This window comes from Lutjanus erythropterus, chromosome 15, assembly GCF_056507025.1.
Source record: "Lutjanus erythropterus isolate fLutEry1 chromosome 15, fLutEry1.hap2, whole genome shotgun sequence".
NCBI classification, from domain to species: domain Eukaryota; kingdom Metazoa; phylum Chordata; class Actinopteri; order Lutjaniformes; family Lutjanidae; genus Lutjanus; species Lutjanus erythropterus.
This window is the reverse complement of record NC_139331.1, coordinates 30,224,907-30,243,333: the sequence shown is the minus strand read 5'-3', so window position 1 is coordinate 30,243,333 and position 18,427 is coordinate 30,224,907. Positions and strand designations below refer to the sequence as shown.

The 18,427-nt window shown below is 39.6% G+C and overlaps 1 protein-coding gene across 2 annotated transcripts in view; it reads left to right on the top strand.

Annotated features, from left to right (window-relative positions):
• Positions 1–2,892: 2,892 nt before the first annotated feature.
• The window catches only part of afdna (afadin, adherens junction formation factor a), a 123,404-nt gene continuing 107,869 nt past the window's right edge, over positions 2,893–18,427 (top strand). Inside the window, exon 1 of one of the 2 annotated variants that reach the window (XM_084737951.1) lies at positions 2,893–3,199. In XM_084737951.1, the coding sequence (XP_084594077.1) occupies positions 3,098–3,199 (102 nt within the window). In that variant the 5' untranslated portion in view covers positions 2,893–3,097. The remainder of the gene's footprint in view (positions 3,200–18,427) is intronic. The other variant, XM_084737952.1, reaches the window with a different exon arrangement.

Sequence of the window (18,427 nt, the reverse complement as noted above, 5' to 3'; positions counted from 1 at the left end):
ACACACACGCACACACACACACACACACACACACACACACACCCATTACCTTTAACAGTACACAGTCACCACACACACACACACACACACACACACACACACACACACACACACAGAAAGGAAACCAGCATTTGCTGATCATGTTTTAGTGTGTCCACAGGAAAGACATGTTATCAGTTACGTAGGACTGGAGACAATAGGCTCATCCATCCCATACAAATAGGTAGGATGTGAGTATTTGGGTGTGTGTGTTTTACTGATATTAGGGAAGAAAAAAAAACGGGCAATATGCCATAAAAGTCTAATGTATTTACCTGATGATTCTTTTATTGTAGATTTAGAATATATTGTACATCACACTGACAGGGTGCATTATGTAAAGGATAATGTACAGTGAGCAGGTCATTATTGTAAAATGAACCGCAACAGGGCGATGTATTCTGAAGGGGTTTATTTCACAATAATGACCTGCTCACTGTACATTATCCCACTTACTTGATTACTTACCGAAAAAAAACAAAAAACAATTATTTGACTCAAAATATTAATTTTAAAATGATTTGACAGCAGTGATCTTCTATACAGAATTAAAAGACCTTAGAATGCTGTAACTGACCAATCGGAATTGAGTGTTTAACAAAGCCATATAGTAAATGTATTTGTTGTCCTTTTTGAAGTACAACAAACTTTTGTCGCCCTGCATTGTGCTTTATCTTTTCTTTTCTTTTCTTTTCTTTTCTTTTCTTTTCTTTTCTTTTCTTTTCTTTTCTTTTCTTTTCTTTCACATGACCTCTCAGGCGACCCCTTAGACAGGTACTTAAGGTGAGGTAAGGTGTGTCTGTGAGTGTTTTTCATATCTGAAGAAAGGCTTATACCTGAAAGGCTCATTTTGTGAGCGTTATTAAGTGTGCAGTGTGCTTTTTTTTTAACCTGCACTTCTGTTCAGCTGCTATTCTTAATCACGTCTAGATGTGCGTGACTTTGTAAATTTTTCACCTTGCTTTTCTTGAAGAAAAATTCTGCAACTCGAATGAGAAACTCTTGCTCACGGCAGACTTTCCCATGTTTTACAAATTTTCCAAGAAATGAATGTTTTGAACTCGACAAATTAAAACAATGAAAATCAATTATCTTGTGCAGACAGCTGCATTTGTATGATTGATTTTTCATAATAAATTCATTTGAGTTGATTTGTAGGGGACGGTTAACCTCATCCCACTGACAGACTCACAATGATACTGCTTTTTGCAGTGTGTTAGTTAAAAGGAGGGAGACAGACAGACAGTGTGTTGGACAGAGGGACTTGGCAATGCTGTGAGACATTCAGCACCTGCTGGTTAGGAATGAATTAAGCGACATTGTGACAACAGAAAACACAAATGTTCTCTTCTCTCACTGTTTAACATTTCTGATAGATGGATAAACAGAGCAGTTCAGTTTTTTTGAGGCAAAAAGCTGCAGTGTTATACTGTATAAATGACATGTCCCATCATAAAGTGTTAAATATTCACTATAATGAGCTTTAAATTGTATATTTATGCAACAAAATGGTCTCATACACACATTTATGGTGCCATGATGTTATTCTGTGAATAGGTAAATTATTAATTATATTAGTTCTAAAATGACAATACTGAAAATAACCACCATCAAAATGTATAAATTAAACCTGAGTGATATTTAGTTATATAAAATTACACAAAGCATTTCAACTTAGAAAGAGGAAAATATTTTAAATTACCAAGCCAAGTCAGTATGTTCTGACTTTTCTGTTTTGGTTTCTGACAAATTTGTATGTCAACCTATTAAAATACAATAATATATTATCATTATTAGATACTTTAAAAAATAAACAAGCATTTCTAACTTCCCAGTTACAGTGTTGACTGTTGGATAACTGGATAACAATCATATATACAGCATACACTCTTTTCCCCTTCTTTTTTTGTTGTAGTCTTTCTATGTCATATTATTTTTATTCATTCTAATTCTGTTTACCTTGCCCTTAATTTTTAGGTGAGGTCTTTGTACATGCTTTTACCTTCCCACCTCTCCTGCACATTTTTGTTCACTTTAAATGAATATGAGTAAAGGAAAATATGGAAGTACATTTCAGTGTGATGAAAAAAAGAAGATCCTGTAAATGATTACAAAAAGAACATTTCTCAAAATAATGACTCAGCTGGCTATTTCAAAATGAGTATGTTAACATAAAGTTTCTCGTTAATTTGAGATAAGTAAGCCATTATTTTGAGAAACTGTCATCATTTTAAGATCCGAACTCATTATTTTTATAATAACATGTTATTTTCAGATCCTAACGCATTATTTTTTTCAATAAAACCCAATTTGAGATACTAACTTTTTTTTTTATATAAAAGCTCATTATTTTGAGATACTACCTTTTTTTAAAAAAAACATCATTAGTTTGAGTTACCAAGTCATTATTTTGAGAATCTATTATTATTCTTATTTTGAGATACTAAGTAATTATCTTGAAGAAGTTTCCTTTTTTCATCACATTGACAATAATGGACTTTCATACATACAACAGTGTGTCTGTATGTATTATTATAAATGTATTTTTAATCTGCAAACTGATAAATAAAATGTAAAAGGGAGAATTATTTTAGTGTAGTTTTTAAAGAGTCGATATTAAAAATTAGAGCAAAAAAAAAAATCGCTTACACGCTTAAATAAAAAATGGAGGCCTAACTGACACATATTGACGTAATGTCGCTTACTACTCTGAGTATTTATTTTTAACCCTGTTTGCCAGAGTGCATTGATTGAGGAACGTAGCGTCATGAATCACGTTTATTGGCTCTCAAACAGTTAACAGTTTGCGCGTGCTCAGACATCCATCCAGAGTGCATCGGTAGCGCGCACAGGCTCACCGGGAACGCGAGGCAGCAGAAACAGATCAGACAGCAGGTCGGTCGGTCGGTTGGTGAGCAGAGAGACGGACCAACACGAAGAAGTAGTGGCGTTACAGCAGCAGACCTGAACCTTCGGTTTCTCCCCCTGTGGACTAACGTTACGGGAAGTTTTATTCAACAGCACACACGGACGGAGCGGGTCAGAAAGACTGTCCACAATGTCGGGGAGCAGGGAGGAGGAGAGGAGGAAACTGGCCGACATCATCAACCACTGGAACGCCAACCGGCTCGACCTGTTCGAGATCAGCCGGCCCACAGAGGTAGGAGACCACCGGGGAGCAGCAGGAGAGGCCGCGGAGCTGCAGGGCCTCTCCTGGGTGAAGGGGGGACCGTAAAGCTACCACCGGCTGACACTTGGCTCAGATATGTTGAAAGCCAAGCTGTTGTGGGCAGCGTGGTTTTCTTGGTTTACTCGGTGGTAAGTCCCCGTACGTGTCGTGCATGGAGAGAATCAATGCCAAACTCCATTGTAAAATCTGGCTATTTACTATGTCATAATATACACACATTATACAACATCAGTCCTGTAACATTAAATAAATATTTTAGCTATTATGTGCAGATTAAATATTTGTCTACAGTTCCGCATCATGTTTCGGCACAATTCTTTCTTAATTCACACAAACGTAACATTAGCTAACTTAGCTACTAGCTACCACCCACAACTGTACATTTGGTAAGGTCGTGTTAGAAGGGAACCTCAGACCCGCGAAAGATATCGCGAGAATGGTCATATTAATCTAAACCATGCTTTTTCATTTACAATTAGCGAGTTTTTTCTGTCCCTAAATCTACCTTGATTTTAATCACAGCATTGTCGCATTATAAATCAGATTTAGTTTATGCAAGGTGCACGATGAAGTAATGTCGAGAGAAATCTCGCGAGGGTTTCACAAATCAACGGTTTCCTGCAATACACGATCATTTGGGAAGTAGCAAGCTATGTAGAAGGAATAATTCTCAAAGTTGGCAGTTTATAGAAGCTGTTTATGCTTTGTGCATAGTGAATATGCCGAATGCTATGTGAACACCAATTTTTTATCTGATATCTTGAATTATATGTGTGCGTGCGCGATAACAGAGACAACACAGAATTCCCAGATTTTGAATGGAGTTTGGTGTGTTGTCTCCTACACAAGAGGGGACGGCACGTATCGGGGCTAGCTAGCAAGTTAGCAAGCACATTACCTGTAGAGCAAACATGGACCCTGCCATTGTGTTAAACAGAGGAAACCGACAAGCCTAATTAGTTGCATCGCCGTATAACTTCAACACTCATCGTTGCTATTTAAGTGAGAAACCAAAGCTGTAACATATCCAGCTATGCCAGTGTTAGCTGTGTGTGTGTGTGTATTGAAGGTGAAGCGGGCTTGCAGCACAGCAGTGCGTGCAATGGCTGACAAACGGTGAGGTTGTTTGATACGCAGGGCAAATAGATAAAAGCTTAAAGTATTAACAACAAGCTGGGTGTAAATGCTCACACCAGGTAGGGCGCTCAAAGCACTGATGCTACCAGCCTATAAACCATTACAAAATCCCCCTGTCAGACAGTGCAATACACAGACGTGTCATGTCGCCCTGCATTGTCCTCCTCACAGTAGCTAGCTTGATGCGAGCTGCTTGTTTGACCAGCAATAATTTGACCCTGCAACATATTGAGGAGCAGTGCTGTAATTAAATCAACCGTCTGGACTCAGGTTGTGGTTGTTTACTAACAACATGCCAGGATAAGGAACTCCTCCCTGCAGGCTCCAGCTAGCTAGCTACCAGAGAACAGCAGTAGCTGGGTGATGCTTGTAGTCTTTAAGGAGTTAGTCAATATCTATCTAACCTGACCCCTTAACTGGTGCGTCTCTCGGCTAAGTAGTTTTGATTTATAGCTATGACTGTGATTGTGTCAGCTGCAGTGTTTTTAGGCGGGTAGCCCACCCCCACCTCTCCTTGGATGAGGTTGTAGGGGGGGCACAGGGTCCCCACTCCTCTTCTTGAGCCGATTAATTTATCAGGATTGAAGCTGGCCAGCCGTTGGCCAGGGTTGTGTGCTGGATGCACAACCTCTCCATTCTGTGAGGAATGATTAACCCAGTCCCAGAGTTCTCAAGGCCGTAATTCTCTCACTGTACAAGAAACATTGCTCCAGCGCTGCTGCTGAAGACTGCTCAGACTTTATTCTAGTAGAACATGATTAAATGTAAGCAGATGCATGGCCTTCCTTTGCCACGCCACACCCTCCCCATATGTCAGCTGGTAGAGCCCCCAAGCTGCACAAGTGTCCTTCACACTGTCTAGACTGCTCCTGAGTGTAGCTGTGCATGAAATATGCTGTGTTTGTAATAAAACTTTACAGTACGATTTGAGATTGACACTGATTTTAGATTTGATTTACCGCATACAGTCAGCATATCTGATAACTGATGATGTCTAATTTCTGAATTTCAGTCCAATCTGCCACAGAGAGCGGTGAGATCATTCGTGTGATTAGATTAGTCGTGGATGGCTGATTAGTCTGGAGCAAAGGTTCTCAAACTTTTTAATCTTGCAGCCCAAACTGAATAAGTCCTGCTGTGGGACTCATGGTGTGGAGCTCATTATAACATAACAGGTACTCATGTCACATGGGGACTTGTCGTAGGCAGAGATGTGGGGCTTATTTTTGCAGTTTTCAATAAACACTAGGCTGGAAAGATGGTAGCACAATAGATGTAGTGGAATTTGGATGCAATTACACCAATAGTTTGTTTTATTTCAATAAAAAGGTTGTGGGAAAGTTTCCTTTGCTTCACTTTTGTATGCAGGCTGTCTATGTTCACACTGCACCAAAAAGAGGGCAGAAAAGATTATTAGACAGAGATTAGATCATTTGTATCCCTTTTGGTGGTGTGTGTGGTGGGTGGGTGGCACCACAGGGATGGACTGTGTACAGCTTACTGATATATTGATCAGCAATCTTTATACAGAATATAGAACATATACACCAATGAGCAAAAGAGCTAGAGTTTTATTTTTTGAGTGTTTCAAGTTTAAAGTCTTTGTGTTTGTAAATTGATGTTTCACATAACTAATGTGCCACTAGAGTTGTTTAAATAAAACTGAGAAAAACACATGCATTTTGTATCTTACTAATTATTATGATTAATTGGTTATCAATTGTTAATTGTTCAACTATTGAAAAATGCATTAAATTTAAGATAAGATAAACCTTTATCAATTCCCTGAGGCAGATAAAGCTGTTGTAGGCTGGTTGGTTGATCAATACAATGGTTGGGCTCAGGTTTTAAGACTTATGACCATACACAGTCAATGTCAGATCATTGCCATTCACAATATGGTGGCACTGAACAACTCCTAAATGTCGCCTAAAAATGATGGTCTTGATCCTGTTTTGACAGAAGCTCTGTGCTTTTTTTTAGGATTCTGAGTCTGCAGCATTTGCAGGAATTCTCCCCAAAACACAAGGCTTCATGTATATAAGACTTTGAATTTTGACAGCTGATATCCAGCAGTTCTGTGTGCTTGGAAAGCTGTGCATAACAGAAAAGTTGTTGTCAAGATTCTCCTGGATATAACTTGTGATGTAGAGTGCAGTATATCCAGAATGACATTTCAGGAACTGATGGGCAGAATAAAAAGCAAGTTTCTGAAGGAAATCTTGATATTCAATACCCAACCTTACATGTGAGTTTGTTTATTTTATTTACGAGCACTGATGCACTGGCAGAGTGAGCCTAACAAGCCATAAACAACAGTGTCAGGAGCACATATCTAAAGCATTACCAGTACATACTGGCACACACTGCATGGGACAAGTAGACCTTGTGTACAGTGCAAGATTAATTGTAGAGAGTAGATGATTCATATCACCTTACAAATGTACTTTCAGCATTCACTCCCTGTGCACTCAGGCACTTTGTATCCAGAGATACAATTAGGTATGAAGAGGTGGCTCTGACAGAGTTGTAATTATCTGGTAGGACTATTTAAACCAGTAATTACATGTAACATTAATGAGGCGTGACTGACGTATACTATGTTAACATTTTCCTTTGCAGGGACAGTTGACATTGTAGATAAATGATGAGGTCACATCCTTTATAAGTGGGATTTTCCTTAGATGAATGCTGAATCATGTGAACCTGACTTCATCTCCTATAAGGAAAATATTTGAGTTCAGGCCAGAGTCAAATCCGTTGAACTGTACCTTTTATTTGTGGAATTCAGGTGAGACAGTTTTATAGCTCCTCCACTAATCCTGAGTGCTAACCTAAGGATTTTTTTACTTTTCTTCCGAGCAACTCAAGAGGCTTATGGTTTAAAATGGGAAGAGCAGCTTTTTTTCATCTGTCCAGTTCTCGATTGATCGTGCCTGGCACGAGGCCTTCTTCACCACCAAATCAACTCCGCTAAACACTGACCTCACAAAACCTCTGCAGGCTGCCAAATATTAGCAGTAAAGGTGATACAGTAAGTTATGAACTTTCCTTACATTCACCCTGTGGTTTTTATTGCATGTCAGCCTGTAGATGACTGATTTAGAGGAGGCCATAGTGTAATGTCTGCAGGAGCTTAAAACGAAGATGAAAAAGTAGGCAATTGGATCTAAATTGAAGAGTTTTAAAAGAATAAATGCCTTAAATAGACTATAGATAGAAATAGACTATAAAGCCTTTAAGTTGCAGCAGTTCTGGAAATTAAAGCAAATATTTTGTCCTGTTACATAGTTTCTCTTCCAGTTGTCCACAGTTAGACTTCCATGCTTGAAGACAGAGCAGGGTTAACACATTATGACAGATATTTTCTTTTTATCCACTCTGCTAAGCTGAACAGACAAAATATCTTGTCTTTAAATGTACACTGTCCTGATATATTTCCTGAACCCTGTGTTGCTTATTTATAGATTAACAACTTTTGATAGTCTGACATGTCGTGGGCTGGTTTATGTTTTTGTTACTTTGGCCTGGTTTTTCAGGTTGTTGAAATGGTCTTGAAAACAAGCAGCTGTAACCGAGTCTTCACATGTCTTGAGTTTGACTCACTGAAACCTGCAGGTGACATAGTAACAACAGTGAAAGCTAGCTTTGCCTGTTACTGCATGGTGTGGACAGATGACACAAGTCACATGATGTGTGAGAGTGAAGTGTAACAGCTCAGGTAACACTGATGCATGTGACTGTGTCACACAACAGGTTGAGTAGGTGTGGAGGAAGTTCTTGCATACCTTTGGCCTTAGTTTAATGCATCTTTACACTGAGAAAGATTAATTTAAAGTTCCCATGAAACAGTTAGCAGAGTGCTTATTGGCTTCCTGTAAAACATGCAGCTAGGGAAGGGCTTTAATTAGCATTTACAGTAGCCAATAGCACTGTGTGTTACACTTCTCTGTAATGCAGTGCTGAAGACCCTGTCCTTCTCTGAGTCTGTGTTTGTTCCGGTGACCAGTTGTGTTCAGTGTTCAGCCCAGTTCTGTTGCCGGCTAATGGCATCTAACAAATAATAGTTATGAAAGTGATCTGTCCATCAGGAGAGCTCTGTAATTAAATAACCTGAAGGAGGGGAAACCAAAACAAATATTATCACCATAAAATATGAGCCAGTTTCACCCAAACCAGTGAATAAAGTTGTGTTTTTGTACCATGAGGCCCGGCCCCCAGAGAAACTTTTGTCCACTCCGGTAAACGGATGCATTTTCCTTCCATGCTCCGCTGCGTCACAAGCGAGAAAGCCTTTAATTAGACACAAATTTAGTAACTCCCTTTCTTTTCTGCTTTTAGCCATAAAAGAAAAAAAAAACAACACGTTGTAAATAACTGTTCAGTGCAGTAAGTTTATTTTAAATTGACCTCATTAATACACAAAGCATGGCTTAACAATGAGAACATTTAACAAAAGCATCAAATGTGGCTCAGTAATAATAATAACAGTTAAGGTTCACTGACAATACAGTTGTTTTTTGGTTGTCACCATTATTAGCTGAATGGGATTTTATATTGCATAAATTCACCTAGAGGCTAGCACACTTTTCCTCTACTCATATCTTAACAAATTATTAAATCTTTTTCTGACTCTTGGCTGGTTCAAGTCACTGTCTTCCAACAGAAAAGCACTGTTGAATTTCAGCCTGCATGCACCCTAACGCTGATGTAACAGAGCAGTTAGTATCGTCATAGTAGGAGCAACAAGTTAGCAGAGATGCCTGGCCAGATTTGCTGTATTTCCTGAGTATTTTGTCTCGCAACAGCATTGTTTGCATATGGCAATGCTGCTTTATCTGTTGACCCGTCTTTTCTCCTAAATCCAAAATATTTCCACTCTGCTGATTTATTCCTGAAAGGGGAGTTAGATATCCTCATTGTGTTGTTCTTGGCTGCTTGCCATCATCTGTCTGGAGCTTCTTGGACAGAAACGGTGACACAGACATGACATGGGAATTTGAAAATCAACGCGTATCTGAAAGATGATGATATGGACCGGTTTTCACTTTGCAGTTGTTGATCATTAAATCGATACACCAATCCAGATCGGTGGATTGTTACACCTTCTGTATGGAATTACAATGTGTTGATATATTGTGACATTTTCAATTGAGCATCTTAACTGTGCCTCAGGATGGTGGAAAGATGGAGAAATGGGGTTGGTTTGTAAGCCAGTAGAACAGCAGTACTGGATAGTTGCTCTTGCTTCATACTGGGGAAAAACAGTAGGATGGCAGACAGTGAAAGCAATTATTAGTCCTCCTCATACAGCAATGTGTCATGGTAGACAGTTGTCTGAGGCTTAAGTTGCCTCTTTTCACTCTAGCGATGATATGCCGAAACACAAACCTATTGTGAGAAAATGACGGTACTTTCTGGTTGCGCTGACTGGCTGAATTTAGTGTGAAAGGTATTTACTACTAGGAAGCTCATATCCACCTTCTTTCCTATGGGACCTGAAAGCAGCATGTAAATACACTCGCTGTGACATCAGCGGCCACTCCCTCCTTGTCCCCGCTGGAAAGGAAGCAGGAAGCCGACAGGAAGTGTGTGTTGTGTGGAGATAGTGGGTTTCCTGTGGTCTAGGTGGTATGACTAGGTTGTTTTCAGAGAGATGTACGATCAGATTTTTTTTCTTTTTTACCAACTATTTCCATTTGCCAGTTCTCCAGAAAAACTCAGTGGCACCAGAATTATTGTGACTATACAAAGATAGGTATGTTTTGGTGCACCAAAATGTTGTAATGTTTTTAGATATTTATCGACAATATTGATTATGTTTGTTCTTGTTTTATTGACATTCATTGCCTGTAGAACAACATCTTTACAACAGCTACAAGCGATTCTGGAGACTCTGATTGAACCATCAACCCAAAACATCTGTATTTGACAACCTGGGAGTGAGACTGAACAGTTATTTACCTTTCCTTAGAATCCCTTTAAGCTTTTATTATTTATGGTATTGGAGCTTTATCTGGATGAGCCCTGAAAAATCTTCAACTTCACTGAAGAGTTTTTGACAGTGTGCAGGAGTGTTTTGTATTCTTATGTGGGACAAAGAGTGGATGATATAGATAAAATCCTGCATCACAACATTTCATTGTATAGAGCATGACATTTTATAGTAGTAATAGTAAGCTTTCAGGTAAATCTATTGACAATGTGGATACAATAACCAGAGAGCAATGATTGTTTTATCTAATCCAGAAAATACCTGGAAAATCAAGGCACTTCATCACATTGATGCAATAAAAAAAATCCAATATTGACATAAAGCCAACCTGCACATCAATTTGCAACATTGCTCACAAGGGTAAGATGATCGATGCCTTAGTTTAAACCTTTTGCAACTTAAGGCCTACTTCTGATTGTTAAGAAATTTGCAGTGACAGGATTTGATCACATTCAACACACTGTGTGTGTGGCTCAGCAACACTGTCTGCCATTATGAGAACAAACTTAATGTATTCAGGGTCATATTTCCTCATCATGTGCTTTGGAGCTCTTACTGGTACACGGTTGTCTCCAACATCACTATTTAATTTGGTTTCTAAAATTTAAACATGTCACTGTATGCAAGACAATAAGCCAGCTAACAGTGGCCAAATTTTACATTTTTGTGCAGTTTTTTTAACCTTTGTGAATTCTTGGGCACCTGTATTTATATATACCCATTAAATAGATCTCTGAGGGTAGTGAGCCCCAGCCCATTTATCATCATTTAATATGCCAGCAATCTCCCTGATTTAACTGATTAATTGTTTGGTGTATTACATGTGATAAAATAGGAAGAAATGCCAGTGACCATTTCCAAGGCTGTCTGGAAACCTGAACCATCAAATGTATGAACGTTCTGCTTGAAAATTTACTTAATCTTCCATCTATTGACTGTTTGTTTCAGCTTTAATTTATAGTATAATGTTGCATGGTAGATATCGTTATATTGCTGACCCCTGTTTTTACTTATCCTCTGTGCCTGTTTTTGAACAAAGATTACTTTTTATTGAACGTTGTGCAGACAAAGCTGGGGTAAGCAGTTTATTTTTGGCATCACTGGGCAGAAGTTCCATAATACTGAGAGAAAACCAGTCTTCTGCCCCCCCGGGCCTGTTTTCAGGCTTTAGAAAATGTAGCCCAAAACGTCAGTATCTGACAACCTGGGAATGAGACTCAACAATCAATCATCTTCGAGCTGCCAATTCGAAGTGTCTGTAATTTGATGACCTGAAAATGAGACTCAACAACTAACTATCTTTCCCCAGAATTGCTTTCTGCACCTTTTAAGTGAAGTTCAAATGGGGGAACATTATTTTTTAAGAATTATGTTCTACTGTGAAATGGCATTGGACCATCATGGAAGGTCAGAATGCTCAAAGACAAGAAATTATGTACAACCCAGAAGTAACACTGTCACCACTGAGGGAAAAAGGTTGTTGACTAGCTGCTGTCTGACTTTGACTAAAAGGTCAGTGTCGGCCTGGTGTGTGTGTGTGTGTGTGTGTGTGTGTGTGTGTGTGTACCTGTTTTCAGTAGCAGCTGGCGATACTAGCAGCATGTTTGGCAGCAGCACCACAGTGGAGGCCTGGTTAACAGATTTGCTGGCCTCAGCCACAACTACAATACCATGAGGTCACACACACACACACACACACACACACACACACACACACACACACACACACACACACACACACACACACACACACACACTAGCTGACAGCTCTGTGCATTTATCTCTGTTTGCATTGTTCCTGTGTGTGTTCGTCAGCCATGCCCTCCCTCCCTTTTTCTGTCTCTCTCTCATCATGTCATGTGGCCACTCGCCGGCTGCGTCACCATGGTAACGCTGTAGCTGTGATGAGCACTGACTACAGGAGCTCTGTCTCACACATACACACACACACACACCCGGTAGTTGACAGGCTTGTAGAAGCAGTGCGTGTATGATTTTCAGTCTGCAGTAATGATGATAGTTAGGCTGGAAGGTATTCTTAGTACAGGTCATAGAGTTGGAGTTGGTATCAGAATTGGATTTATTGAGAGGCCACTCTGACCTGAAGTGAACGGATTCAGTGATCTGCTCAGTTTGATGCACTTGGAGCAGTGAGTAGGTGGGTTGACTGTGTCAGCCAAAGGCTAAATTATGCATCTTCATCAAGGTGTTGTTGTAGTTCCTAGATGCTGTAATTGTGTAGGTATGTGGCTGATCTTACTAAAGCTAAGGCCACATTTACGCTGTCTCAGGTGTCTTATATCCAGATATAAACCACATGCCATTGAAGACACTTTCATTTATATTTAGCATATGTTTGCTTTTGTGTCTGATTCCAGGCCGTATTGTATTAGTTATATTATTAAGATTATGCAACAGATGGGGCACAGTTTCATGTTATCTCATGGAAAAGCAGATGTAAACAAACCGTAACCTGACATGATGCAACAGTTTGCTGTATAAATGCTTTTCAGTGAGAAAAGGTGAGATTTTAACTGCCTGTAAATAGTGGTATTCCACCAACTAACATTAGCCTGAAGAACTAGAAAGTTTACCTTTGTTGTGCAACACCGTCAGCAGCTCAGTCTCCTTGTAGAGTTGCCTCTTGCTTTCTCTCTTCATTGAGTTGATTGCTCCTCTTAATGCCGACAACATACTACCATTTGTGTGTGTGACTGTGACCAGCACCATTGGCTGTGATCTTAATGTCTGTGTCAATGTTCACGACCTGACTATCGTGCATGATGTCAATTTGACTGGTACAGAATTGGATATCTGACGCTGTTCCTGTAATGGCTGGACAAGCTGAAAACCAGCCGGTTCCAGTAGGCCGATTGCTGAATCCCTACATATGTATCTTGAAGAGAGAGATTCATTTACACCTATTTCAACATCTTGAATGTCCTGAAAATGTGGTACAAACACTGCACTTAGTCTGCTTTGTTTTTACTTTTAAATGCTTCCTGATTTGTTGGTTGAGTTTGTTCACAGACAAGACAACATTGAACAGAATCTCTGGACTGACAGATGACTGTGGTTAGAAAAGGTGCATGAATAACTCACTATGTGAAATGGGTGAAGGCTTGGTAGGATGTTGATAGAAAGGAGCATGGAGCCTTATCTAGAGAAATGTAAACACACACCATGGCAGGCGTAAAGCTCATATCACTAGCAGTGATATATCGTTTGAGTTTCATTTAACATTCCCTTCTCATGTCTGTCTGTGGAATGTCTGTTGGTCCTTTTGAATTAATGCTACATGTTTTATTTCTTCTCTGTTTAGAAATTAGCTCTGAGCTCTCGAGACAACTGGTCAGGTGTTTTTTTAATCATTTAATGGTTAATTTGGTCTATGTTTTTATTTTAATTTACCCTCAATTTGACCTCGCAGACACCTCAAAGCTCTGGTCTAAGTTTTTCTCGCCAGCTACAGTGGGATGTCTGCTGTTCCAGCCCCATCTTCCTCCTCCTAACGCTCTGCAGGCCTGAGATAATTTGAGCCCTGCGTGTGTCAGAGAGCCCATGTCCACCTGTGTCATCCCTGCAGCTGTACACTTCTGCCAAATGCTTGCCTATCAGCACAACCAGTGGAAGCTGTAAATGTGTTGTATGTCACATTTCATGGCCAAACAGTGAGTGTGTGTGCATGTGTGAGTAATCGCTCCACAGCGGTTCATTACGAACCAGGGCAAAAGATCACGACCACAAGCCTTATAGCCTGTCCAGCTGAGTTATGGCCCACCTCTATCACACACACACGAACGAGTACACACATAAATACACACGTTAATACACAGACAAGCTGACGGGCATGATTGGATGAGTAACCTTGCAGCTCATTTCCATCACCCAACCACTGCTCAGTGATGTTCAGTTCTTTGAAAGAAGCTGCAGTGTTTCTTACTGGTTGGCTGTTTTGCGGTTTCAACACTAAGTTGATTGTAATTTCACTGCTTGCAGGTTGTCATATTCACTCAGTCTGGAGGAGTGCTGTGGTGTATTCTGACATTTTGACAGCATGGAAAGGGGGTGCGATGCTGTTCTTTGTTCTTAAATTCACATTTTTGTAAATCAGCATTCACTTTATGTTTCTGCTGTGTAGTGGGAGCTCTCCAGTTCAGTATCTAATCTTCATCCATCCACATCGCTCACTGTATCAGCTGTAATTAATGCAGCTGGCCTTGGTATATTGGCTGTTGCCTGTTAAAAAAAAAGAGGGATGGGATCACACTGGACAGCCAGGATATTTATCACCACTATTTATTTTCAGCAGGTTAGGACGTCTACCTCAGCTACCCTCCTGTAGAGTGATATAGACTGTATATGGGTGAAATAGTATGAAGGTGCTCTGATTTAAAAAAAAAAAAAAAAAAAAAATGTAATTACTAAAAGTCAAAAATCAAGGAGTTGATGGAAAGGTTAGGAAGCGGCATAACATCCAGGGTGGGAATTTAGCACCAGCCAGCTGCTGGTAAAATATGAAAGTAACTGATGAATTTCAGACACAAAATAATGATTTATTATTGAATGGCTTTTGAACTTCAACATTTATGTCAGTGGCTGGTAGATGTTCATATTTTAAAATGTTAATTTCTCTATTTGTAAACTGATGGAGGGCAAAATATGTCCATATCTTTAAGAAAAGTATCCAATATTTACCACAATTTGATTTGAAGGGATAGTTCGGATTATTTGAAATCAGATTGAACCTGTTGAAACACTTGAATCACTCAATAACAAAAAATAAAACTAACTGATTGAGGCAGAAGCAGACCAGCAACTTGCATGTTCTGCGAGATATTATTATTGTTTTTGCCAAAGGTGTCTGGTTGCTTTTGAGACAGTGATATAATGGCTGCTGTAACAGCGGTTCCCCGTCGAAAAAGGTCTCCTGGCACTGGTAAAGCAGTGATTTAAAATCAAACGTACGGCCCGCCGAAGGGTCCGGTCTGACTCACTGGATAAATTTGCAAAAGGTAAAAAAATTGCAGAGCAGGCATAAATTCCAGACCAGAAAATTGATCACTGTACAAAATATTGTCAATCAGCAGCTTTAGCCTGACACAAAATAATGTGTCAGACTTTTATCTTAAAACAATATTGGTGGAGCCCTGCTGCTGACACACTGCCAAATGATGTGATTTGTAAATGGTTTGTAAGGCAGGGAATAACTTAACTTTCTTCCTCATTAGCTTCCACTGTAGCTGTTCTAGTGTGGTGATGTCAGTGTTACTACACAGGAGTGTAAATGTATAGAAAATCAAATGACTTTCTAGATCTCTTTTAATCATAAAAAAGTAAAAAAATAAAATAAAATACTATATTGTAGTGAATGTGAATATGTTTTGGACATTTTTAGATCCACTGTGGTCTTAACATGGTAATGCACATGGACAGTAGACTGACTGAATATGGAAAATACTTTTTTACACTGAAAAAAACAAAAACAAAAAAGTTTTTTAAGAGGTTATCATGCAATGGTTTTACTGGTCTGACACACTTAAGATTGAATAGGGCTGTATGTGGATGATAAACCAAAATTAGTTAGACACCCCTGTTTTAAATATAACATACACTTCAACTGATAAAGATTTTTTTATTTTTAAGTGGGACTTTTTTGCTGTTGCCCCTGTTCTCAGCAGTATGTTGCTTAGTTTCCCACACCAGTATTCCTGCTATAAGAAAAATGAAAATGATTCGTACTTGCAGCCTTTATTGAATCACTGCAGTCTCTGCTTTGGAGGCTTGTTTTAGTTTCAGAAGCAGTAGCAGCAAGAGCTGACTATTATGAGGCAAATAGGCCTCTACAACAACAACTAAATTACAGGTAGTTTTCATTTTTCAACATGTGCTATCAAGCCCAACATTAGCTACCTTAGTTACTTAGTATTTAGACACAGAGATCAGAGAAAACAATAACACAAGATTTAGCTAGCTGATGCAAAACAGCAACTGAAGTATATCCCAAAAACAAATTTATAGACTCCTGAAAAACCTTTAAAATGTTCACCCAGTGAATCATCTTAGCTGAAGGCTTTAAAAAATTGCACAGTCTTCTTTCAATGTTGTGGTTTCTCAGTGCAGAGTTGAGCATGAGAAGTTATCTCAGCTACAAGGGCCTACATCCCACAGTTTTTATTTACATTTGTTTAGGTTGCAACATTGATCAGATAATTGATTCTCACTTTAATTTACAGGTTCTTTAAGCCTTAAATTAAACTTGGTCGATGTTGCAGAAACCTTGCTCTACTTTGGAGGCAGTTAATTTTCCTAGATAGGCCGCCCAAAATGGATCAATATATGTAAATCTTAAACCTTAAAGAAGCCTCCCTAAGCAGTCCAGAGTAGCACACCAGTATGGTCTCTGTGTGGGTGTTTGAGGAGTTTGTGAGGATCCAACTGGGTAATATGTCATAGATTTCAGGGTTCCTACCGGTCATGGAATTCTTGGAATGCCATTGGAGTTTTGAGCAGCAGATTCCAGGCAGAGAAGGTCAGGTAACTCGATAGATTCTCTGTGGAAATTGGGGAATGTCGGGGAATTTTACAAACTGAAATAAATGAGTCTTTGGGTGCGTTTTTCAGCTAGTTTCAAACATGAATAGCAGTAGACGGCTTTCAGTGAAACTTTGGGTGGAGTCCAGACGTGTCGGAAAAGAGGGACAATTGGGAAAGTTGTGGAAGAGTCCTGGAATTTACATTAAGGCCACAGTGGGAGTTTCGTTCTCGGTGGAAGCACATTAGCTGGGAAGCACCTGTGGTTCATAATCTGGCTCTCTCTTTGCTCTCTGTGCCTCTGTCAAATACACATTCCTTCTCTGTGATTTGGCCTCTCTCTTATCTATCTTTTCTCTCTTTCCTCTTGTTCTAAAACAAGCAGTGTATTGTGTGTGCTCAGCAGAGCAGCCCGCCCTAAAAGCCGCGTGTGTGTGTATGTATGTGTGTGCATGTGTGTGTTTGTCCCAGCCAGCCTGTCAGACCGTGTTAATCCCTCAGAGGCCCGGCTCACCTCCTCCCCGCCTTGCCCCTTTTTCCTCTCCTCCAGCCTCCATTGGTTTGTGTTGCCTTCTCAGGCAGCTGATATGCTCCCCTACCTGTCAGTCAGAGCCCACTTGCCTCCCTGCGGGCCAATCGCACAGTAGGTAACCCCCCATTGACCTCACAGGATCAGACGGCAATCAGGGACCAATGACTATGAGTGTTTAGTGCTGCTTGCTACCAGCTCCCATGGTGCTTTGCACCAGATCAATGTCTAAGTCGTGGCCCACAAGGAGGGAAAACAATGAAGGAGGGACGTGTGTGTATCATTACTGGGAGTAAAACCTATTGTTTGCCACATGTTGGCAGTTTACGTGTGGTCAGAGGGAGGTGGCACTAGGGCTGCAACCAAAATATTGGATTTGGGTGGCTGGTAATTGAAAATTCATATGAAAAAGTAAGCCACTAAAAACAACTTTAATCCATGCATTTCTGGATTTATTTGTTTATAAAGTTTATTACAAGAAAATATTCCAGCTATCTAAAATGTCACTGGTATTTTTTTGTGGCTTTAGAATTGAGGAGCATGCCACCTGCAACAGTCACAGAAGGAGAATCCATCATAGAAAATATCTTATAATACCAACAGTTGGTCAAGAGATTTCAAGGCTTTTTGGCTGCTCTGACATTTAATAGAGCGAACCATTAATCAACTACTTGAGAAAATGATTTGCAAAGTCATCGACAATGAAAATAATTAGATGCAGTTCAGTAAGGTGGTCTGGATGGGCAAAAATGATGGCTTTTATGTTCAGACAGCATTAAGCAGATTTTAACAAACTTTATGAGACTAATGTTTCATCTGAATATAGATGGTATGTCTGTATTTTCACCATTTTACAAATTGACCAAAAAAGTGGAACTTGACACATCAAGATGAAAAATTGTGATGACCCAGTGTCAATACAGTTATGATAGGTAGCGTAGACAAGGCGAGCATGGGACAATGAGTTGCATTTTGATATGTGCTGGATAAAGTACTGCAGGGT